General features: G+C 43.6%; 1 protein-coding gene across 1 annotated transcript; it reads right to left on the bottom strand.

Moving 5' to 3' along the window:
- Window positions 1-3,142: 3,142 nt before the first annotated feature.
- On the bottom strand, window positions 3,143-24,735 carry alox12 (arachidonate 12-lipoxygenase). Its single transcript, XM_021577673.3, has 14 exons — window positions 24,237-24,735; window positions 18,875-19,030; window positions 18,559-18,760; window positions 15,875-15,956; window positions 15,606-15,728; window positions 13,436-13,542; window positions 11,292-11,464; window positions 7,487-7,630; window positions 7,092-7,295; window positions 6,923-7,009; window positions 6,566-6,735; window positions 5,907-6,129; window positions 5,631-5,801; window positions 3,143-5,383 (listed from the first exon to the last, which is right to left on the bottom strand). Exons 2-14 carry the CDS (start codon window positions 19,019-19,021, stop codon window positions 5,204-5,206), a joined length of 2,013 nt encoding a protein of 670 aa, XP_021433348.3. The 5' UTR covers window positions 19,022-19,030; window positions 24,237-24,735; the 3' UTR covers window positions 3,143-5,203.
- Window positions 24,736-24,999: the final 264 nt, after the last annotated feature.

The following is a 24,999-nucleotide window of genomic DNA, read 5'->3' as shown; positions in this document are numbered from 1 at the left end:
CCGAATCGCAGTATATTCCCTTGTATTGACCAATCTCTGATGATTTCTATTCTAACTATTGGGGTGCACACCACATTGAGGTCAAATGAGAGGACACCACTCAAGACTACTATTGGGGTGAACCCAACACGTTGAGGTCAAGGGAGAGGAAGCCACTGCAGACTATTGGCATGCACCCAATACTCTGATAGGCCTAAAGGTTAGAGTCATGTAATCTCTCGTTGATATATTATTACGGCCCGGCTCCGCTAGGGAGTTTAGCCCTCTCAGTACAAACTTCAGCACTCCCCGTTTAATTTTATGTTACTATATAAAATGATTGAGTGTCAGGTGGCGTAAAAAAAATATATCCGCTGTGCTGTGTCCGCACATTGGACGGAGCGCGACGTGTGAAGGGGAGCTATGGAAATCCATTGGGCGGTTAGGCATGACTCCTTTGGATTTCCATAAAAAGCGGGGAAAAACTCAACGGTTCCTACAACACAGGACTAAGACGCGAGGCTACAGGGTTGCACAGAACCCTTTGTCTTCTCTAGCCTCCAAACAAATAGATGCGTTAGCTGACAACATCACGGAAACTATGTGATTCTGGATGTCTTGTCCAGATTGCTAGCAAGAATGCCAAGAAACTGCCATGTGGGGAATCGTAATGGGCTCGTTTCATGTTTTGATACCACGTCTTGCTTGTAGGTGTTTTGACTAATTTCATGTCAATGATGCTAATATGGTTAGAATTCGCTTGCTAGCTAACCAACAACTGTAAGGATGTATTTGAGAGACAACAAGTGCTCGTTGTGATAATGTGTACATTTATTTTTTAAATAAACATTGCAGAGGAAATATAGCTAATGTAAACCTACATGTTGTCAAAAGTCTAAGCCAAACCCTCCTGTTTTTCCCCGTAGTTGCGCAAGCGTCGCAAAAGCAACGGACCGTCTTTATACCGGAGTCAAAGTGGTCTGCAGTGCGTCGAGAAGTTGAGGTGCGACAGCGAGTTCGAAGCCATTTGGGCGCAGTGTCAGTGGCACGCACCAGGTTCAAGCAAACGAAGACGTTATGTAAGTACAAATCTCCAGCAATAGGTAGTGACCAGTACAGTAGGACAGATGAGAAGAGACTGAGTGTAAACAATTTTCTTCAGCACGTTGTAGTTGGATGCTGTCATTGGTGAAATGTCAGAACGATTCAGCGAGTGCAACAGCCAACTGGCGGAGGCTCTGTGTGCCCTTGACCCAGAGAGCCATTACTTTTTAGATGTGAAAAAGATTAAACCAATGCTGGATCTAAGCAAAACTGATTTGGTGGAAGCTGAGTTTAGTGCCGCTTGCCAGTTTTTGAAGAATGAAATCGCCTGCTCTGGCTCCAATGAGAACAAATGGACCCCACTTGATATCCTGCAATGATTCTCTGGGCCTCTCTCCGCTATGCCGACTGTGCTTGCTGCACTGAAACATGGACTGACTTTTGGGGCGTCCAACTAATTTTCCACTTTTGACAAACGTGTTCAGTAACCTCAGAAGAAGCATGCTACATCCGAGGAAAGCTCAACTCACCCAACTGGCATTTGAGGGGATCATACAAGAAGATTTCGGGGAGAATGGAATGATCGATTACTCAGGAAGTTCCACAGAGCATCAAGGAAGCTGCAACTCTTTTGAAAAGGTAAGATTGAAACAATCGAGTTATAAAAAAAAATATCTTAATCTTGCTTTAGTGTGTACGGCGCTGTCCATGGTGCTGATAGAGCGCTGCGAGATTTCGTGGCATTGAACCTGTCACTGCTTGGTCAAAAACATGTTTTAAACGTTTGAGTTTGTGGTATAGCGTGAAATTAGCAATGCAAGAACCCAAAATGACGCCCCTGGGTATAGCTACCTACCAGTATGTGTCATCATAGAAATACATATGCTACATTCTATTATGGTTTTCTTGGTTTCCTATTGGTTTTCGTTGATGTATGTAGAACTGTAGGTATTGGAAACGTGTTTATGTTACATGCTGACCAGACCGGACACGTCGCGTGCGCAAGCATCGCAAAATACATTTAGAAATCCATGTTATTCAATCATTGCACCCACACTGCTCACGGCCAACAAGCGTCTGCGATGCCAAGGGCTAAAATATAACTCCTTTCTATTTCTGACGTAGATCGTGCTGCAAGTCCTGCCTCTCCCATCTCCTCATTGGTTTATAGAAGGAGGTACCCACGTGGTTATACCCACAGGGTAATTGAAAGACAAACTGTTTTGCCGGTTGTCGTGATAATACTATGAAAGTGTAGATGGATCAAAGATGAAAAAGCCTGGAAGGAGGAGAGATGACTAGAAACGATTCGGTTGGCCGTTTTTATGTGTGGAGGACCTTGTGCATTTCAGGTAAAATAACAACTCAATGTTTATCTCAGGACAAATTAGCTAGTAACAGCAAGCTAGCTAAATAGGACAAATTAGCTAGCAAGTGCAAGCTAACTAGCTAAATTGCCATACATGTTTAATTATTTTTGACCTGTCCCCACATTGTCATTGGTTCAGAGTTTTGCGCACAGCCAGTTTGGGTTCCGTGTTAGGCTGGCATTGTTTAATTAATTACGTGGGTCGGGTTTTATTCACAGAAGTGTATTGTGCCATATCACAACGTGTTGCTGAACTCATGAGCGAGCGGCATGCTGTTCCATGTTTAAAGTGGGCCTATTTATTTGGCAAGACAGCTGGCTGGATCTCACTGTAGTAGGCTATGTTTTGGTTATTTGGATATCCATTCTGATTTTGTTCACTGTTAATGTAACTCGCCTAAATCTGGATTGTTTCATGCCTTTATCAATCTGATATTTTGTTTAACTACCGGTACCGCTGTTTTGTTCTGTTCCATTCTTTCAAATTCACAGTTATGTCGGTATTCTAAGCCAAACTGGTATTCAGTATTTTTGTTTGCATGCATGAAAAACTAGTTTGCATGATTTTGGTAAGACAGCTGTGTGTAAGGCTGCATTCATATAAGGCAATTCACATATTACAAACAGCCTATCTATCTTGTAGCTTATATTCATGACCAAAATGGCCTAGTTGTAGGGCGCTGTCCATTGTGCTGATACAGCACAGCAGAGATTGGCTATTTCAAAAGCACTCAAAGATCTCAGAGCATCTGCATTTGAACTTTGTTTATTGTGGTATAGAATAATTATATATAAGCAGAATTCAATATAATTCCAATGCAAGAATCCCCCCAAAATGTATCCCCCTCACCGATTTCAACTGCTCCCTTAGTCCTGGTGCATAATCTGGATTTAGGTTGAGATAAAGGTTAAGGCAGTGTTTGCTGGAGAACTATAATTGATGGCCTATCCACTGGGCAAAAACATTGAATCAATGTAGTTTCCACATAATTTCAACCCCAAAAATCAATGTGATGACGTGGAAAATGAATTGGATTTGCAAAAAGCGATCAATGTAACGGCATTTAGTCTTTTTTTTCACCCAAGGTTTAACTCCAATGACATGGTGAATTTTTGTTGTTGATTTCACGTTGAATTCACGTTAGTTGAGAACTCAACCAATGTACAGAACCAGTCAAAAGTTTGCACACACTTATTCATTCAAGGGTTTTTCTTTATTTTATTTACTATTTTCTACATTGTAGAATAATAGTGAAGACATCAACACTATGAAATAACACATGAAATCTTGTAGTAACCAAAAAAAAGTTAAATAAATCAATATGTTTTATATGAGATTCTTCAAATTAGCCACCCTTTGCCTTGATGATAGCTTTACACACTCTTGACATTCTCTCAACCAGTTTCATGAGGAATGCTTTTCCAACAGTCTTGAAGGAGTTCCCACATATGCTGAGCACTTGTTGGCTGCTTTTTCTTCACTCCAACTCATCCTAAACCATCGTAATTGGGTTGAGGTCGGGTGTTTGTGGAGGCCCGGTTATCTGATGCACCACTCCATCAATCTCATTCTTGGTCAAATAGCCCATACAAAGCCTGGAGGTGTGTTATAGATCATTGTCCTGATAAACAAATTATAGTTCCACTAAGCACAAACCAGATGGGATGGTGTATAGCTGCAGTATGCTGTGGTAGCCATGCTGGTTAAATGTGCCTTGAATTCTAAATAAATCACAGACAGTGTCACCAGTAAAGCACCCCCACACCATCACTCCTCCATGCTTCATGGTGGGAACCACACATGCGGAGATCATCCATTCACCTACTCTGCGTCTCACAAAGACATGGCGGTTGGAACTAAAAATCTCAAATTTGGACTCATCAGACCAAAGGACAGATTTCCACTGGTCTAATGTCCATTGCTTGTGTTTCTTGGCCCATGCAAGTCTCTAATTCTCATTGGTGTCCTATAGTGCTGTTTTATTTTGGTAGTAAAATCGACCATGAAGGCCTGATTCACGCAGTCTTCTCTGAACAGTTGCTATTGAGATGCATCTGTTACTTGAACTCTGAAGCATTTATTTGGGCTGCAATTTCTGAGGCTGGTAACTCTAATGAACTTATCCTCTGCAGCAGAGGTAACTGTGTAACTGTGTGTCTTCCTTTCCTGTGGCGGTCTTCATGAGAGCCAGTTTCATCGTAGCGCTTGATGGTTTTTGCGACTGTACTTGGACTGACCTTTATGCCGTTTCTCTTTGCTTATTTAAGCTGTTCTTGCCATGATATGGAATTGGTCTTTTACCAAATAGAGCTACCTTCTGTATACCACCCATACCTTGTCACAACACAACTGATTGTCTCAAACACATTAAGAAAGATAGAAATTCCACAGATGAACTTTTAAGAAGGTACACCTGTTAATTGAAATGCATCCCAGGTGACTACCTTATGAAGCTGGTTGAGAGAATGCCAAGAGTGTGCAAAGCTGTCATCAAGGCAAAGGGTTGCTACTTTGAAGAATTTGTTTAACACTTTGTTGGTTACTACATGAATCCATATGTGTTATTTCATAGTTTTTATGTATTTACTATTATTCTACAATGTAGAAAATAGTCAAAGTAAAGAAAAGCCCTTGAATGAGTAGGTGTGTCCAAACTTTTGACTGGAACTGTATATCAAAACTAGAAGTTGAACTGATGTCTGTGCCCAGTGGGATGCTCCTCAGCAGGGCCCCGGGGCCCCAAATGCGATTGTCCGGCCCTGCTCCTCAGTTAGTAAAAAAGTAATGGTGATAAGACATTGGGGTCTAATCTATATAGTAATGCTGTTCTCGATGCGACTGGGCAGGAGGAAGAGGTAAGGTAGCTCCAGTCCCTGGTTCTGGCTCAGGATGTGTTCCTCTATATCCTTCAGTTCCTTTCTGAACCTGTCAATCACCTCCTGGGCCTGTGGCTCAGTGAAGTACTGCTCTGGATACTGACCCAATGGGACCTGGAGCAGAGAGGGGGATAGCGGAAGAGAGAGAGAGAGAGAGACAGAGCGGGAGAGAAAGAACGAAAGGAGGTGTTAGACAAGGGTTTCATTCAGTTGGAGCAAACGGGAGAAAGCGTTTTGAAATGGAACCAAAAATGTATGTTGAGGTGGTACCACCCCCACTTAAAATAATATGCGTAACTACTCACAAGTTTGACTGGAATTCTATGGGCTCGGCTAGCGTCAGCGTAACCCTTTAACTTACTGCATCAGGTTGTGGCCGCCCCAGGTGCCATGTGATCGCCATCTCCAAACATGTTTGGCTGACATCAGGCAGGCTGTCCATTATCATCTCCATGGTAACAGCATCCTTGTCGGTTGGCGTGGGGTGACGCATGGTGCACGGGGTGTTGGGTACCCAAGCACACCAGTCAAACTATGTTAAAGAGAGCGGAGTGAGTTCATAGAAATGTGCGCGCATGTGTGCTTGCTTGTTCGCGTGCCTGGTGTGTGTGTGTGCGTGTGTGTGTTTGTGAAGTACCTGTCCATTGTTGGTGGCTGCGTGCTGTGCTGTGCTCGTGAAGATGGCTACACTCAGCAAGGTAACCAGCTCTGCTTTGTTTTTGAGTTCGTTGGACAAGCCAAACGTGGGGACATCGACAAAGCCCTCCTCAGCGATGTCCTTTATCCAGGTCTGTAGCTCAGGGTCCTCCACCACATCACTGTCACATTGGTAGTACACAGATATCATCCCTGAGACAAAACTATGGAGGGGCGGAGAGAGAGGGAGGGAGGGAGGGGGGGGGGGGGGTGTAAACAAACAGTGAGGTAGAAATAAAGATGGAGAGTACGAGAAGGCTAATTAAAGGAGTTAATACTGCACAACGATGAGAACGTCTTATTTTCCCCAATATGAATTTCAGCGTGTCCATATTTCAGGCCTAAGAGCATGTCCCCTCCTTGCTTTCCGCTTACAACCTAATAAACAATGTGTCTGTGGTCATAAAGAAGTGGTCACACGGGTATTGCACCTGTGTATGGCGTCCCACGGCATCAGACTGTGTTCCATGTAGAAGTAGTCTCTGAGCTTAGTGGCTCTGCACCCTATTCCCCCATTTAGTGCACTGCTGTTGACCAGGGCCTATAGGGAATAAGATGCCATTTCGACGACAGCCGCAGAGGGGTAAAATAAGTAAAAACCTGTGTATGGCGTCCCACAGCATGAGGCTGTGCTCCCTGTAGAAGTAGTCTTTGAGCGTGGTGGCTCCGCGCTGTTGGAAGTCCCAGCAGGGCTGGAGAGAGCGGTAGGTCAGGACCTTGTACTCTCTCTGGGACAGGACGAGCAGGCCCTCCCCTCCTGTAGACACCACCTGGAGGAAGAGAGCAGGAGGATGCTGTCAGCTTAGACCGCAATGGTGGGAAATCGAACCACTGGTCCACCACTTTCAAAGCTGTCCTATCTGTGTCCCTATATGACATTTCGCACGTTCGGGGGGAGTTACAAAATATGGTGAAATGGGGAAAATGAATCGTCAAAGAAGAGAATAGTGAGCTGACCCTTTTGAAGATGCCGTCAGCGGAGACGAGCTGAGTCCGTCCCCTGCAGTTGATCTCCAGAGTGTAGCGCAGGTGGGGGGCCAGGAGCTAAAGACAAGAGAGGGGGATGAGACAGCAACACACGCACACACGTTCGCGCTCGCGCACATACACGCACACACGCTCCTACCTTGTATACAGGGTGTACAGCGGGAAGTTGACGTAACGTAGCCACACAGAACACTTCTACCAACAGGTGCGTTCTCAACAGGTGTGACAGCAACTGGAACACCTGGAACTCTGAGTGACGGACCCAAATCTTAGCCAATAGCCAGGCCAGGGGGGGGTCATTAGGCAGGAAGATGGGGGTGTCCAAGCCAGGAGTCTGTCCTAGCTGGAGAAGAGAAGGGATTAATAAAGTGTGTGTGTGTGTGTGTGTGTGTGTGTGTGTGTGTGTGTGTGTGTGTGTGTGTGTGTGTGTGTGTGTGTGTGTGTGTGTGTGTGTGTGTGTGTGTGTGTGTGTGTGTGTGTGTGTGTGTGTGTGTGTGTGTGTGTGTGTGTGTGTGTGTGTGTGTTCAGTCCTACCTGTATGGCAATGGGTATGAGTCCCTGGTCAGGGTGCTCATATAGTAGACACAGAGGTGCAGCGATGTACTGTGGTTTCCCCCTGATTACATTGGTGGGAACACCATCCATAATGGCATAGTCAATCAAGTAGATGTTACCAGCCTAGAGATGAAGGGAGGAGAGCGGAAAATCTGTAGAGGCAGCTGAGGCTAGGGATAAGATAGTCTCTTTTTTAGGGGGTAGATCAGCTTTAATATTGCAGTTCTGTCAATGTAATCAACTGCATCATTTCCAAATCCCATATATATTTTTTTGTAAATGTATATATATATATATACAGTACCAGTCAAAAGTTTGGACACACCTACTCATTCAAGGGTTTTTGTTTATTTTGACTATTTTCTACATTGTAGAATAATGGTGAAGAAATCAAAACTATGAAATTACACATGGAATCATGTAGTAACTAAAGAAGTGTTAAACAAATCTAAATCTATTTTAGATTTTTCAAAGTAGCCACCCTATGCCTTGATGACAGCTTTGCAGATTCTTGGCATTCTCTCAACCAGCTTTATGAGGTAGTCACCTGGAATGCATTTCAATTAACAGGTGTGCCTTCTTAAAAGGTGCACCGGAATGTATTTCCTTAATGCGTATGAGCCAATCAGTTGTGTTGTGACAAGGTAGGGGTGGTGTACAGACAATAGCCCTATTTGGTAAAAGACCAATTCCATATTATGGCAAGAACAGCTCAAATAAGCAAAGAGAAACGACAGTCCATCATTACTTTAAGACATGAAGGTCAGTCAATCCGCAACATTTCAGGAACTTGAATGTTTCTTCAAGTGCAATCGCAAAAACCATCAAGCGCTGATGAAACTGGCTCTCATGAGGACCGCCACAGGAATGGAAGACCCAGAGTTACCTCTGCTGCAGAAGATAAGTTAATTAGAGTTAAAAGCCTCAGAAATTGCAGCCCAGCCTCCCGGGTGGCGCAGTGGTTAAGGGCGCTGTACTGCAGCGCCAGCTGTGCCATCAGAGTCTGGGTCCGCGCCCAGGCTCTGTCGTAACCGGCCGCGACCGGGAGGTCTGTGGGGCGACGCACAATTGGCCTAGCGTCGCCCGGGTTAGGGAGGGCTTGGTCGGTAGGGGTGTCCTTGTCTCATCGCGCACCAGCGACTCCTGTGGCGGGCTGGGCGCAGTGTGCGCTAACCAAGGTGGCCAGGTGCACGGTGTTTCCTCCGGCGCATTGGTGCGGCTGGCTTCCGGGTTGGATGCGCGCTGTGTTAAGAAGCAGTGCGGCTTGGTTGGGTTGTGTATCGGAGGACGCACGACTTTCAACCTTCGTCTCTCCCGAGCCCGTACGGGAGTTGTAGCGATGAGACAAGATAGTAGCTACTACAACAATTGGATACCACGAAATTGGGGAGAAAAAGGGGTAAAAAATAAAAATGTAAAAAAAAAGAAAAAAAAAAAAGAAAAATTGCAGCCCAAATATATGCTTCACAGAGTTCAAGGAACAGACACATTTGTGAAGTGCACCAGTCCCTCCTGCAGCAAAGCACCCCCACTACATGATGTTGCCACCCCCGTGCTTCATGGTTGGGATGGTGTTCTTCGGCTTGCAAGCCTCCGCCTTTTTCCTCCAAACATAACGACGATGGTCATTATGGCCAAAAAGTTATATTTTTGTTTCATCAGACCAGAGGACATTTCTCCAAAAAGTACGATCTTTGTCCCCATGTGCAGTTGCAAACCGTAGTCTGGCTTTTTTTATGGCAGTTTTGGAGCAGCAGCCTTTCAGGTTATGTCAATATAGGACTCGTTTTACTGTGGATATAGATACTTTTGTACCGGTTTCCTCCAGCATCTTCACAAGGTCCTTTGCTGTTGTTCTGGGATTGATTTGTACTTTTCGCACCAAAGTACGTTCATCTCTAGGAGACAGAACGCACCTCCTTCCTGAGCGGTATGATGGCTGCGTGGTCTCATGGTGTTTATACTTGCGTGCTATTGTTTGTACAGATGAACGTGGTACCTTCAGGCGTTTGGAAATTGCTCCCAAGGATAAACCAGACTTGTGGAGGTCTACAATTTTTGATGATGATGTCAAGCGAAGAGGCACTGAGTTTGAAGGTAGGCCTTGAAATACATCCACAGGTACACCTCCAATTGACTCAAATGATGTCAGAAGCTTCTAAAGCCATGACATCATTTTCTGGAATTTTCCAAGCTGTTTAAAGGCCCAGTCTACTTAGTTTATGTAAACTTCTGACCCACTGGAATTGTGATTCAGTGAATTATAAGTGAAATAATCTGTCTGTAAACAATTGTTGGGAAAATTGCACAAAGTAGATGTCCTAACTGACAAAACTATGAAACTATATCGCCAAAACTATAGATTGTTAACAAGAAATGTGTGGAGTGGTTGAAAAACGATTTTTAATGACTCCAACCTAAGTGTATGTAAACTTCAGACTTCAACTGTATTAGATGTTCGTAGTGACACTTCAAAATACATAAATATTTACCAACTTGCTCACAAAATTTCTCCAAAATGTTTGCAGACAGACCACCATGTGGCCATCCTGGACAGGGGTGCAATCCCATCACCTGGTGGTATTTGTAGGGTTGTAGCTTAAGGCACCTTCATTCTACAGTCTTTTAAAGTGTGTGTTTCGGGAGTGACATCAAAAGGTGTTTAAAAATAACCCAAACAAATAATTAGATCAGTATACTGAATGTAATAATAGAACAACTCAAGATGTTCTATTGAAATGAAAGTGTAATAATATTTTTTACCTTGCTTTATTTTCAAACATGAAGTTTAGGAAATCAGGGTTTGGGACAGGTGTATAAACGGTTACTTTGTACTATATTAACTTATGTTTGTTATTGCCTTGGATTCAATTAGAACATATCATGATGTAAATAAATGTCCTAAGTTTGGAGACATAATTGTTTAAAAAAAAAAAATTCTGGTGTGGGACAGCAATTTACACCACTTCTGTAGAGTCACCCATATAGAGAAAAGGCTCTGTTTAAAAGTAGTGCACTATATAGGGAATAGAGCTCTGTTTAAAAGTAGTGCACTATATAGGGAATAGAGCTCTGTTTAAAAGTAGTGCACTATATAGGGAATAGAGCTCTGTTTAAAAGTAGTGCACTATATAGGGAATAGAGCTCTGTTTAAAAGTAGTGCACTATATAGGGAATAGAGCTCTGTTTAAAAGTAGTGCACTATATAGGGAATAGAGCTCTGTTTAAAAGTAGTGCACTATATAGGGAATAGAGCTCTGTTTAAAAGTAGTGCACTATATAGGGAATAGAGCTCTGTTTAAAAGTAGTGCACTATATAGGGAATAGAGCTCTGTTTAAAAGTAGTGCACTATATAGGGAATAGAGCTCTGTTTAAAAGTAGTGCACTATATAGGGAATAGAGCTCTGTTTAAAAGTAGTGCACTATATAGGGAATAGAGCTCTGTTTAAAAGTAGTGCACTATATACATTATTAGAAAAAAAGTGTTCTCTAGAACCTACAACGGTTCTTTAGGTGTCCCCATAGAATAACCCTTAGAAGAACCCTTTTTTGCTCCAGGTAGAACCCTTTCCACAGAGGGACAGCCAAGGAACCCTTTTGGAACCCTTTTTTCTAAGAGTGTAGGGAATAGGGCTCCGGACAAAAGTACACTATTTTGCAATTAGAGCTCTGGTGAAAAGTAGGGCACAATTTTTGGGAATAGGGTGCTATTTTGGTACGTACACAGAAGGACAGGTAGATGGACCCTAGGGGGGGTCAAAGAGATAGATAGATGGGCCCCACCTTGAGCTCCTTGTCCAGAGTGGTCCTGGGTGCCAGCGACCCCTGCACCATGTCCCCAGAGACGGGGAAGTTTCCTGGAAGCTCCTTGCAGCGCTGGATCATGCGGGGGTTTGAACCATTCAAACACTGGTACCCAAAGAACCAATCTTCCTTCCAGTGCTCCATACAGTACTCTGGAACCATAGGGATAATCAATCAAATGAACAGAATGAAAAAGTACTGTCTGAATGTATCAATAATAATTTCTTAATATAATAATCTACACTACCGGTCAAAAGTTTTAGAACACTCATTCAAGGGTTTTTCTGTATTTTCACTATTTTCTACATTGTTGAATAATAGTGAAGACATCAAAACTATGAAATAACACATATGGAATCATGTAATAATCAAATTCTTCAAATAGCCACCCTTTGCCTTGATGACAGCTTTGCACACTCTTGGCATTCTCTCTACCAGCTGCATGAGATAGTCACCAGGAATGCATTTCAATTAACAGGTGTGTTTTCTTAAAAGTTCATTTGTGGAATTTCTATCCTTCTTAATGCGTTTGAGCCAATCAGTTGTGTTGTGACAAGGTACGGGTGGTATACAGAAGGTAACTCTATTTGGTAAAAGACCAAGTCCATATTATGGCAAGAACAGCTCAAATAAACAAAGAGAAACTACAGTCCATCATTACTTTAAGACATGAAGGTCAGTCAATACAGAACATTTCAAGAACTTTTAAAGTTTCTTCAAGTGCAATCGACCACGCTATGATGAAACTGACTCTCATGATGACCGCTACAGGAAAGGAAGACCCAGAGTTACCTCTGCTGCAGAGGATAAGTTCATTAGAGTTACCAGCCTCAGAAATTGCAGCCCAAATAAATACTTCACAGAGTTCAAGTAACAGACACATCTCAACATCAACTGTTCAGAGGAGATTGTGTGAATCAGGCCTTCGTGGTCGAATTGCTGCAAAGAAACCACTACTAAAGGACACCAATAATAAGAAGAGACTTGCTTGGGCCAAGAAACACGAGCAACTACGTACAATACAATACTGGACACATGTTTAGTTTATAGGGGATGTATTTCTTTCTTGTTTTGGACTTTTTGGATGATTTGCGTAGTGGTATTGTATTACTGCACTGTAGGAGCTAGAAACACAAGCATTTCACTGCACCTGCTGTAACACCTGCTAATCTGTGTACGCAACCAATAAACTTTCATTTGTTACATACAGTACATCTCTGATCATGCGAATATCAGATACAAATGTTTAAAAAAACTTGCTATGAAGTAAAATCATAAGCAATCATCATAGTAGTACATTTGAGTATATATACTTATGTTTCTACTTTACAGACATACTGTACATTTGAATTAGTTCTCAAAATCTGTAGTAGACGAACCAGTTCTATAGGTTTACCAAAACGTTTAGGTGATCATCAAGAGGCGTCGGATTAAGTAATAGTAAAATGTATTTGAAGAAAAAAGAGAATCATATCAAAAGTAAATGTGAGCATTGCATTGTGAAAGGCCACGACTTCAAATGAAAATGTGTTGCAATGTGAAACGGTAGATGAAACGCTGACTAAGTTTGGTGAAAAAGTGACTGTATGATTTTGTGTGTTGTACTTAAGTCACTTGAACATGTGCTTAGAGTTTTGAAACCACTTCCTGTTTGATGATGTGTTTTGAGTTTTGTACTAAGAATTGTAAAAAGGTACAAAATACTTGTGAAAATAGCACCAAAGCAATACAAAAACTGTAATATATGATATACTGTATAATAATAGGACTGAGAGAGTAAATATAGAGAAGTGTTATACGTAATGTGGGGAAATTAATTGACCATATATGAAACAATTATTTAATCAATTCTTTAAAATATTCTAAATTGACCTAATTACTTTATATGAACATATATTGCAATGTGAAACAGTAGATGAAACACTGATTAAGTTCGGTGAAAACTGTTGTTGCATTACTCCGAGGCCTCCCTTCCTAAATGTCTGTGATTAGGAACAGGAAGAGACTGGCAATAAAAAAAGTGTCGGCCTGTACTCTACAACCAATAACACCTCTGATGCAGATGGGAGGGAGGGCTAAAGCACTGAATGTAAATATTGTATATTTGTTTTACTGTACTCTACCAGCTATGGGGCTTTTGAGTTTCCAGAAGCATCGTTTAAAGTCCTCCAGATCATCCCATGACTTTCCAAACCTGATGGCTAGTTTCTTCAGAGACAGCTCTAGAATACTTGGAGAGAGAAGAAGGGAGGGAGGGAGAGATGGGTGAGAGAGGGTAGAGAGAGGGGGCGATGGGTGCGAGAGAGAGTAGAGCGAGGGGGTGATGGGTGTGAGAGAGAGGGGGTGATGGGTGTGAGAGAGAGGGGGTGATGGGTGTGAGAGAGAGGGGGTGATGGGTGCGAGAGAGAGGGGGCGATGGGTGCGAGAGAGAGGGGGCGATGGGTGCGAGAGGGGGGTAGAGAAAGAGATCGAGGGGGTGAGGTGGGGTAAGGAGAAAGAAATGGAACATATTTTTTAAAGAAAGGGGGAAGTTGAGACACATAATGTGGGTAAGACATACAGTGCCTTGCGAAAATATTCGGCCCCCTTGAACTTTGCAACCTTTTGCCACATCTCAGGCTTCAAACATAAAGATATAAAACTGTATTTTTTTGTGAAGAATCAACAACAAGTGGGACACAATCATGAAGTGGAACAACATTTATTGGATATTTCAAACTTTTTTAACAAATCAAAAACTGAAAAATTGGGCGTGCAAAATTATTCAGCCCCTTTACTTTCAGTGCAGCAAACTCTCTCCAGAAGTTCAGTGAGGATCTCTGAATGATCCAATGTTGACCTAAATGACTAATGATGATAAATACAATCCACCTGTGTGTAATCAAGTCTCCGTATAAATGCACCTGCACTGTGATAGTCTCAGAGGTCCGTCAAAAGCGCAGAGAGCATCATGAAGAACAAGGAACACACCAGGCAGGTCCGAGATACTGTTGTGAAGAAGTTTAAAGCCGGATTTGGATACAAAAAGATTTCCCAAGCTTTAAACATCCCAAGGAGCACTGTGCAAGCAATAATATTGAAATGGAAGGAGTATCAGACCACTGCAAATCTACCAAGACCTGGCCGTCCCTCTAAACTTTCAGCTCATACAAGGAGAAGACTGATCAGAGATGCAGCCAAGAGGCCCATGATCACTCTGGATGAACTGCAGAGATCTACAGCTGAGGTGGGAGACTCTGTCCATAGGACAACAATCAGTCGTATATTGCACAAATCTGGCCTTTATGGAAGAGTGGCAAGAAGAAAGCCATTTCTTAAAGATATCCATAAAAAGTGTTGTTTAAAGTTTGCCACAAGCCACCTGGGAGACACACCAAACATGTGGAAGAAGGTGCTCTGGTCAGATGAAACCAAAATTGAACTTTTTGGCAACAATGCAAAACGTTATGTTTGGCGTAAAAGCAACACAGCTGAACACACCATCCCCACTGTCAAACATGGTGGTGGCAGCATCATGGTTTGGGCCTGCTTTTCTTCAGCAGGGACAGGGAAGATGGTTACAATTGATGGGAAGATGGATGGAGCCAAATACAGGACCATTCTGGAAGAAAACCTGATGGAGTCTGCAAAAGACCTGAGACTGGGACGGAGATTTGTCTTCCAACAAGACAATGATCCAAAACATAAAGCAAAATCTACAATGGAATGGTTCAAAAATAAACATATCCAGGTGTTAGAATGGCCAAGTCAAAGTCCAGACCTGAATCCAATCGAGAATCTGTGGAAAGAACTGAAAACTGCTGTTCACAAATGCTCTCCATCCAACCTCACTGAGCTCGAGCTGTTTTGCAAGGAGGAATGGGAAAAAATGTCAGTCTCTCGATGTGCAAAACTGATAGAGACATACCCCAAGCGACTTACAGCTGTAATCGCAGCAAAAGGTGGCACTACAAAGTATTAACTTAAGGGGGCTGAATAATTTTGCACGCCCAATGTTTCAGTTTTTGATTTGTTAAAAAAGTTTGAAATATCCAATAAATGTCGTTCCACTTCATGATTGTGTCCCACTTGTTGTTGATTCTTCACAAAAAAATACAGTTTTATATATTCATGTTTGAAGCCTGAAATGTGGCAAAAGGTCGCAAAGTTCAAGGGGGCCGAATACTTTTGCAAGGCACTGTATGTCTGAGCAAGTGAGGGACATTTTACATTATATTTAGGGGAAATTTGACCAGCATGTGTGAATGTCAATGCGTAAGAATAACATCACACAGAAAAATTTGTGTAACTCACGCATAGTGTAAGGAACCCTCAAAGTCGCTCCTTTTCTCGCTGTCAAAACGTACGTCCTGATGCAGGTCTGCTTCGGTCTTGGCATCGATACACTTGGGAATCCCAGAAGCCCATGCAGTCCATCTGGATAAGCAAACATAACTGTAAGAACTAGGCTCTCTTTCTGGAGCGATTGGAATTGGGACGCGTGTGTGCATTCGTATTTCTGTGACTGTGTACATAAATAGGTGTGTGTGTGTGTGTAACAACATTTCTGTAATCTTACTGACCTGTATATCGTTTGTCTCTCCTGCAGTTCTGCTTTTCTGTGAGCCAATAGCTGAGGAGAGGTATCTTCACAGAGTCTCTTCGCTAAAGGAGGGAGAGAGACAGCGAGAGAGTGGGATGACTCACTCACACATACAGGTAACTGCCAAAGTAAAGGGAACACTTGAGTAAATGAGGGATACAAATTATATTGAACGCAGGTGCTTCCACACAAATCAAATCCAAATTGTATTTGTCACATGCGCCAAATACAACAGGACCTTACAGTGAAATGCTTACTTACAAAGCCCTTAACCAACAATGCAGTTAAGAACATTTCCCAAAAAAATGTAAGAGATAAGAATAACAAATAATTAAATAGCAGCAGTAAATAACAATATCGGGGCTATATACAGAGGGTACCGATACAGAGTCATTGTGCAGGGGGCACCGGTGTCGAGGTAACTGAGGTAATATGTACATGTAGGTAGAGTTATTAAAGTGACTATGCATAGAAAATAAGAGATTAGCAGCAGCATGGAAGGGGGGGGGGGGTAATGCAAATAATCTGGGTAGCTATTTGATTAGCTGTTCAGGAGTCTTATCGCTTGGGGGTAGAAGCTGTTTTAGAAGCCTCTTTGACCTAGACTTGGCGCTCCAGTACCGCTTGCCATGCAGTAGCAGGGAGAACAGTCTATGACTAGAGTGGCTGGAGTCTTTGACCATTTTTAGGGCCTTCCACTGACACCACCTGGTATAGAGGTCCTGGATGGCAGAAAGCTTGGCCCCAGTGATGAACTGGGCCATTCACACTACCCTCTATAGTGCCTTGTGGTCAGAGGCTGAGCAGTTGCCTTACCAGGAAGTGATGCAACCCGTCAGGATGCTCTCGATGGTGCAGCTATAAAACCTTTTGAGGATCTGAGGACCCATCTAAAATCTTTTCAGTCTTCTAAGGGGGAATAGGTTTTGTCGTGCCCTCTTCACAACTGTCTTGGTGGACCATGCTAGTTTGTTGGTGATGTGGACACCAAGGAACTTGAAGCTCTCAACCTGCTCCACTGCAGCCCCGTCGATGAGAATGAGGGCATGCTCGGTCCTCCTTTTCCTGTAGTCCACAATCATCTCCTTTGTCTTGATCACGTTGAGGGAGAGGTTGTTGCCCTTGCATCACACGGTCAGGTCTCTGACCTCCTCCCTATAGGTTGTCTCGTCGTTTTCGGTGATCAGGCCTACCACTGTTGTGTCATCAGAAAATGATGGTGTTGGAGTTGTGCCTGGCCGTGCAGTCATGAGTGAACAGGGATTACCCTGAGGGGATCAGTGTGGCGGATGTGTTGTTACCTACCCTCACCACCTGGGGGCGTCAGGAAGTCCAGGATCCAGTTGCAGAGGGAGGTGTTTTGTTCCAGGGTCCTTAGCTTAGTGATGAGCTTTGTGGACACTATGGTGTTGAACGCTGAGCTGTAGTCAATGAACAAAATTCTCACATGGATGTTCCTTTTGTCCAGGTGGGAAAGGGCAGTGTAGAGTGCAATAGAGATTGCGTCATCTGTGGATCTGTTGGTGCGGTATGCAAATTGGAGTGGGTCTAGGGTTTCCGGGATAATGGTGTTGATGTGAGCCATGACCAGCCTTTCAAAGCATTTCATGGCTACAGATGTGAGTGCTACAGGTCGGTAGTCATTTAGGCAGGTTACCTTAGCGTTCTTGGGCACAGGGATTATGGTGGTCTGCTTGAAACATGTTGGTGTTACAGACTCGGACAGGGAGAGGTTGAAAATGTCAGTGAAGACACTTGCCAGTTGGTCAGCGCATGCTCAGAGTCCACGTCCTGTTAATCCGTCTGGCCCAGCGGCCTTGTGAATGTTGACCTGTTTAAAGGTCTTACTCACATCGGCTGCAGAGAGCGTGATCACACAGTCATCCAGAACAGCTGATGCTCTCATGCATGTTTCAGTGTTACCTGCCTCGAAGCGAGCATAGAATTTATTTAGCTCGTCTGGTAGGCTCCTGTCACTGGGCAGCTCTCGGCTGTGCTTCCCTTTGTGGTCTGTAATAGTTTGACGAGCGAGAGTTCTTCTTCAATTTGAGGTGAGTAATCCCAGTTCTGATGTCCAGAATATGTATTTTCGGTCATAAGAGACAGTAGCAGCAACATTGTGTACAAAACAAGTTACGAACAACGCGAAATAACAAAACAAAATAGCATGGTTGGTTAAGAGCTGATGAAACGGCAGCCCTCCCCTCCGGCGTCATTTTGCACAGGTGTGGTTCCAGAGTTAATTAAGCAATTAATATCCCATCATGCTTAGAGTCATGTATAAAAATGCCCAGTTGCTCATTATTTTGGCTACCATGGCTAGAAGAAGAGATCTCAGTGACCTTTGAAAGAGGGGTGTCAAAGGAGCAGAGGGGTTTTGAAAGGTGTGTGAGTGTGAACACTTATGGGAATTTTCGGAGCAGCCCCTGAGACAGCGTTTTGCACCACCAACAACTAAACATCAAATGATGGAATTTCTATGCCAAGGTGCATTGAAGCTATTCTGGTGACTCGTGCCCTTTGTTTGACCAAATCTAGGACACAGATCTAGGATCTGCTTTCTCACCCCAAAACATTAACCTTTAACACGAAAGGGAAAAAAACGCAAACTGACTTGAGAGCAGTATATTGAGGGGCAACTTCTTTCCTTTACCAATTAATTACCTGTGCCTTCTCGTATCTCCACCTTGACGTCTCCTATGAGCCAGCGGTAGCAGGGGAAGGTGAGGGCTATACCACTACCTGGTGGCTCCACGGTGACATAGCGACAGAACCAGTTATCCTCAACCCAGTAACGCTGCTTCTCCAGACGAACCAGGAGGAGAGGACCCAGAGGGGCTGGGCTACACACCTTGTACTCATCCACCTGGGGGGGTAGGGAGGGAGAGACACACACACTTGATATGAACCTACCTAAAAATGACGCACACATACACCTTGTACTCCTCTTGGATCACACGCACAACACAGCCCTACTTACCGCTCCTCTACAGAAGTCCAGTCCAGGGTTGTCCAGGATTGTTCTCTCACTCTGTCCATTCTCTCCAACCAGGGTGACATATATGTAGTTATTGGTGCCGGAATACTCTGATGTGCCTGTGGCAACTGTCACCTTATATTCCTCCATCGAAAAACACTGGTACATGCATGCACACACACACACACACACATACACACACACACAAGGCTGAGATTGTTGGCTCTATGTCAGAACATTTCTGAGTGTGATGCATAGGGGCTGAGGAGTCTGGTGTGTCCTCAAACACTGATCTCAGGTCAGTTTAATGTTTATCCTCTTATGGTTCAGGTTAAGACCTGTATCCGCTATGGAGCCGCAGTCAAACGACCACCCCTCATCACTGTCAAACGCTCCCTAAAACACTTCTGTGAGCAGGCCTTTCTAATCGACCTGGCCCGGGTATCCTGGAAGGACATTGACCTCATCCCGTCAGTTGAGGATGCCTGGTCTTTCTTTAAAAGTAACTTCCTCACCATTTTAGATAAGCATGCTCCGTTCAAAAAATGCAGAACTAAGAACAGATATAGCCCCTGGTTCACTCCAGACCTGACTGCCCTCGACCAGCACAAAAACATCCTGTGGCGGACTGCACTAACATCGAACAGTCCCCGCGATATGCAACTGTTCAGGGAAGTCAGGAACCAATACACACAGTCAGTCAGGAAAGCTAAAGCCAACTTCTTCAGGCAGAAGTTTGCATCCTGTAGCTCCAACTCCAAAAAGTTCTGGGACACTGTGAAGTCCATGGAGAACAAGAGCACCTCCTCCCAGCTGCCCACTGCACTGAGGCTAGGTAACACGGTCACCACCGATAAATCCATGATTATCGAAAACTTCAACAAGCATTTCTCAACGGCTGGCCATGCCTTCCGCCTGGCTACTCCAACCTCGTCCAACAGCCCCCCCCCCCCCGCAGCTACTCGCCCAAGCCTCTCCAGGTTCTCCTTTACCCAAATCCAGATAGCAGATGTTCTGAAAGAGCTGCAAAACCTGGACCCGTACAAATCAGCTGGGCTTGACAATCTGGACCCTCTATTCCTGAAACTATCCGCCGCCATTGTCGCAACCCCTATTACCAGCCTGTTCAACCTCTCTTTCATATCGTCTGAGATCCCCAAGGATTGGAAAGCTGCCGCAGTCATCCCCCTCTTCAAAGGGGGCGACACCCTGGACCCAAACTGTTACAGACCAATATCCATCCTGCCCTGCCTATCTAAGGTCTTCGAAAGCCAAGTCAACAAACAGATCACTGACCATCTTGAATCCCGCCGTACCTTCTCCGCTGTGCAATCTGGTTTCCGAGCCGGTCACGGGTGTACCTCAGCCACGCTCAAGGTACTAAACGATATCATAACCGCCATCGATAAAAGACAGTACTGTGCAGCCGTCTTCATAGACCTTGCCAAGGCTTTCGACTCTGTCAATCACCGTATTCTTATCGGCAGACTCAGTAGCCTCGGTTTTTCGGATGACTGCCTTGCCTGGTTCACCAATTACTTTGCAGACAGAGTTCAGTGTGTCAAATCGGAGGGCATGCTGTCCGGTCCTCTGGCAGTCTCTATGGGGGTGCCACAGGGTTCAATTCTCGGGCCGACTCTTTTCTCTGTATATATCAATGATGTTTCTCATGCTGCGGGCGATTCCCTGATCCACCTCTACGCAGACGACACCATTCTATATACTTCCGGCCCGTCCTTGGACACTGTGCTATCTAACCTCCAAACGAGCTTCAATGCCATACAGCACTCCTTCCGTGGCCTCCAACTGCTCTTAAACGCTAGTAAAACCAAATGCATGCTTTTCAACCGTTCGCTGCCTGCACCCGCACGCCTGACCAGCATCACCACCCTGGATGGTTCCGACCTTGAATATGTGGACATCTATAAGTACCTAGGTGTCTGGCTAGACTCTAAACTCTCCTTCCAGACCCATATCAAACATCTCCAATCGAAAATCAAATCAAGAGTCGGCTTTCTATTCCGCAACAAAGCCTCCTTCACTCACGCCGCCAAACTTACCCTAGTAAAACTGACTATCCTACCGATCCTCGACTTCGGCGATGTCATCTACAAAATTGCTTCCAACACTCTACTCAGCAAACTGGATGCAGTTTATCACAGTGCCATCCGTTTTGTCACTAAAGCACCTTATACCACCCACCACTGCGACTTGTATGCTCTAGTCGGCTGGCCCTCGCTACATATTCGTCGCCAGACCCACTGGCTCCAGGTCATCTACAAGTCCATGCTAGGTAAAGCTCCGCCTTATCTCAGTTCACTGGTTACGATGGCAACACCCATCCGTAGCACGCGCTCCAGCAGGTGTATCTCACTGATCATCCCTAAAGCCAACACCTCATTTGGCCGCCTTTCGTTCCAGTTCTCTGCTGCCTGTGATTGGAACGAATTGCAAAAATCGCTGAAGTTGGAGACTTATATCTCCCTCACCAACTTCAAACATCTGCTATCTGAGCAGCTAACCGATCGCTGCAGCTGTACATAGTCTATTGGTAAATAGCCCACCCATTTTCACCTACCTCATCCCCATACTGTTTTTATTTATTTTTCTGCTCTTTTGCACACCAATATCTCTATCTCTACCTTTACATAACCATCTGATCATTTATCACTCCAGTGTTAATCTGCATAATTGTAATTATTTGCCTACCTTCTCATGCCTTTTGCACACAATGTATATATAGACTCCCCTTTTTTCTACTGTGTTATTGACTTGTTAATTGTTTACTCCATGTGTAACTCTGTGTTGTCTGTTCACACTGCTATGCCTTATCTTGGCCAGGTCGCAGTTGCAAATGAGAACTTGTTCTCAACTAGCCTACCTGGTTAAATAAAGGTGAAATAAATAAAAAAATAAAAAAGACTTGAGGAGGGTAACCTGATCCTATATCTGTGCCTAAAGGTAGACCAGCTGGCAGGCAATTTCATGGTCATTTTCAATCTCTCCTTATCGCAGTCTATAATCCCGACATGTCTCAAGCTGACCACCATCATTCCTGCTCTCAGGAGCTCTAAGGCTACCTGCGACATAGACTACCTCTCTGTAGCACTAAAATCTGTAATCATGAAGTGCTTTGAAATGCTGGTCATGGCATACATAACCTCCATCATCCCAGACACCATAGACCAGGTGTCTCCAACCTTTTCTAGCAGGAGAGCTACTTAATTTTTTTTTTTTAAATGAAACGTTGCGTGCTATATATATTGTTTTCGAGCTTTCAAATTCTTCTTTTCACATTCTTCTTTTCTCCTCTCCCCTGCAACTCTTCCCCCAGGTCCTTAGTGTACCAGAGAAGGTAGTGCTTTCTGTCAATATACCTGGTAAAATAATGGTTATTATAAACTGGGTGGTTCAAGCCCTGAATGCTGATTGGCTGACAGCTGTGGTATATCAGACCGTATACCACGGGTATGACAAAACATGTATTTTTACTGCTCTAATTACATTGTTAACCGGTTTATAATAGCAATAAGGCACCTCAGGGGTTTGTGGTATATGGTCAATATATCACGGCTAAGGGCTGTATCCAGGCATGCATTGCGTTGTACGTAACTCTAAGGGTTAAGCACTATGATATCAGTTTAGTATTTTCCCCAAACAAAATGATCTGGGACATTGTTCCTGGTTTTAGATTATTATTTGCACAAGAAATTACAATTGTTCATAGATAAACAACGAATTTGGATGTTGTGAGTCCATGTCATGCTTAAATCACACCAAAATACCAATTTTTTTTTAGGTCTGGCAAAAAAACGAACAAATAGATTTGAGTGTAATTCCCCTTTGTTTGCCATCTGGCCCTTTAGTTGCACATCTAGCGAGTGAAGAATGTGTCATCTAATGTGCCGGTCTAGCAATGGTTCTGTACTGCTGCTGCTCATCTCATGGCAAAGTTAGCAAATAACAATACAAAAAAATAGATACAAATTATTGATTAACTTGACAGGTAAGCCTACTTTGGAGTTAACATTTAGGCCTAATTGAGAACTTTTTGGGGAAAGTTTTTCTGTCAACCCACAAGACTGTTATCACATCAACTGGTACACACAGAGAGATAGACAAACGCACGCACCACACAGACAGCTGGGCAATATTGCTGGAAATTAATTGCCAGATATTGTGTTAGGTTTGGCTTTTTGGCCCGGTTTGCATGCATATCCTACTAGCAGTCACTTTTTATGTATAAACCCACCTGAACCGCTCCAGTAACCCTGCACATTGAATAAGGTACTGGCACTGACCTGTATATACTTGCATTCTAATGTTACTTTAACTCTTATTGTAGTTCATGTGTTTAAAATTTTATATTATATTTTTCATTATTATCTATATTATCACTGCATTGTTGGGAAAGAGCTCTCAAGGGGAGAATTGAACTCGACTGTTTTACCTGTTGTATCCTGTACGTGGCGAATAAACGTTTGAAACTTTGCATGGATTAATAGCCTACGTCAGGCACACAGTTATCGGTACACACCCAATAGGTACGGCACCCCTCGCTCTAAAACAATGGAGAGACTGTGAGCTGAGAAAAACGCACCCAAGACTCAAAACTTAAAGCTAATGTTTGCACTTGTGCTTTTATCTGTTTTTTTTTTTTTTTTTACAGCGTGTAGCCGGTCCAGCCCTTTCCCTATGGCAATATCACTTATTAACTTTGCCTGCCTTCCAAATGGCACCCTATGCATTCGGGCAGGGAGCGTTCTCCTGGCATCCGCCAAACCCAGATTTTTCAGTCGACACCTTGGCATTGCACATGGTAATCTTAGGCTTGTGTGCGGCTGCTCGGCCATGGAAACTCATTTCATGAAGCTCCCGACAAAACAGTTCTTGTGCTGACGTTGCTTCCAGAGGCAGTTTGGAACTCGGTAGTGAGTGTTCACAACCAAGGACAGACGACTTTTATGCTCTACGCGTTTCAGCTGTCGGCGGTCCCGTTCTGTGAGCTTGTGTGGCCTACCACTTCACGGCTGAGCCGTTTTTGCTCCTAGACGTTTCCAACTTCGCAATAACAGTGCTTAACGTTGACCGGAAGAGCTCCAGCAGGGCAGAAATTTGACAAACTAACTTGTTGGAAACAAGTACTTTTCTACTTTGCATTTCAGTACTTTTCTACCTTGTATTTAAGTACTTTTCTACTTTACATTTCAGTACTTTTCTACCTTGCATTCCTATAGCATTCCCTTAGGTATGTAATCTAGTCTGTATGTAATCTATTGCAGACTAAATGCATTAATTCATATCCATTCAGAATGTGTGTACAGTTTGTTCATCAGACAGTATAACAGCAAAAGGAAGAACTTACCTCACTGCTGTTAGGGAAAGATACAACATTCACTGTTAGGCTCCGGACACTTTTCTCTACACCTCTCTCTCTCTCCTGTTTATTTCCGTGTACCTAACTCTTCCCCCGTCCCCATTTCCTCTTCCCTCACTCTCTCTCTTTCTTTGTGTAGAGTGCAAATTTTCTTCACTCCAGAGCAACCCTCTCTCTCTCTCTCCTCTTCCCCCTCTCCTCTCTTCCCTCTCTCTGAAATCTCACTCAGAAAGTTAGTCAGTCCACTCCACTGTCAACCGGTTCAGTCATCCACCAGCAGTCTGCTACACTTCAAAATACACTTTAAAAAAAATCCTCTTTCATTCACACCCTCTCACTACCTGTCCACGTTTCCAAGCTAATGACTTGGCTTCTCTCTCTCCCCCTCCCTCTATCACTTTATGTCTACATGCCCTCCTCCCCCTGGCACCTCTCCCCTTCTCTCTCTCTCTTTCTCTCTCTAGCACAAGGAAATGAGAAGTACACCAACCTCTGAGCACATACAGAGAGATAAGGCATACAAAAGACCACTGAGGCATCATGCAAAAACCTAGTCTAAAAATATGTAACCAACACAACAAGCACCTCTCCTGAACTTACTGTGTAATCGTTTACACACTGTTATATACTATATATATATATATATATATATATATATATATATACTATATAATTAGTGTCATATCTGATGTTCTCTTCAGACAACCCCTACAGAGAAGCACAATACTGAGTCAAAAAATAAATAAAATGA

This window comes from Oncorhynchus mykiss, chromosome 21 (genome assembly GCF_057628025.1).
Source record: "Oncorhynchus mykiss isolate SJ-2025 chromosome 21, ASM5762802v1, whole genome shotgun sequence".
Lineage (NCBI taxonomy): Eukaryota > Metazoa > Chordata > Actinopteri > Salmoniformes > Salmonidae > Oncorhynchus > Oncorhynchus mykiss.
This window is presented reverse-complemented; position numbering and strand designations above follow the sequence as displayed.

Excerpts from the sequence above, each read along its gene's own strand:
- alox12 (XM_021577673.3), bottom strand. The coding sequence starts at position 19,021 with ATGGAGGAATATAAGGTGACAGTTGCCACAGGCACATCAGAGTATTCC. Across the intron at positions 13,543-15,605 it reads GAGGGTTCCTTACACTATGC|TATTCTAGAGCTGTCTCTGA; the intron begins GTGAGTTACACA and ends TCTCTCTCCAAG. Across the intron at positions 5,802-5,906 it reads CAGCCACCAACAATGGACAG|TTTGACTGGTGTGCTTGGGT; the intron begins GTACTTCACAAA and ends TCTTTAACATAG.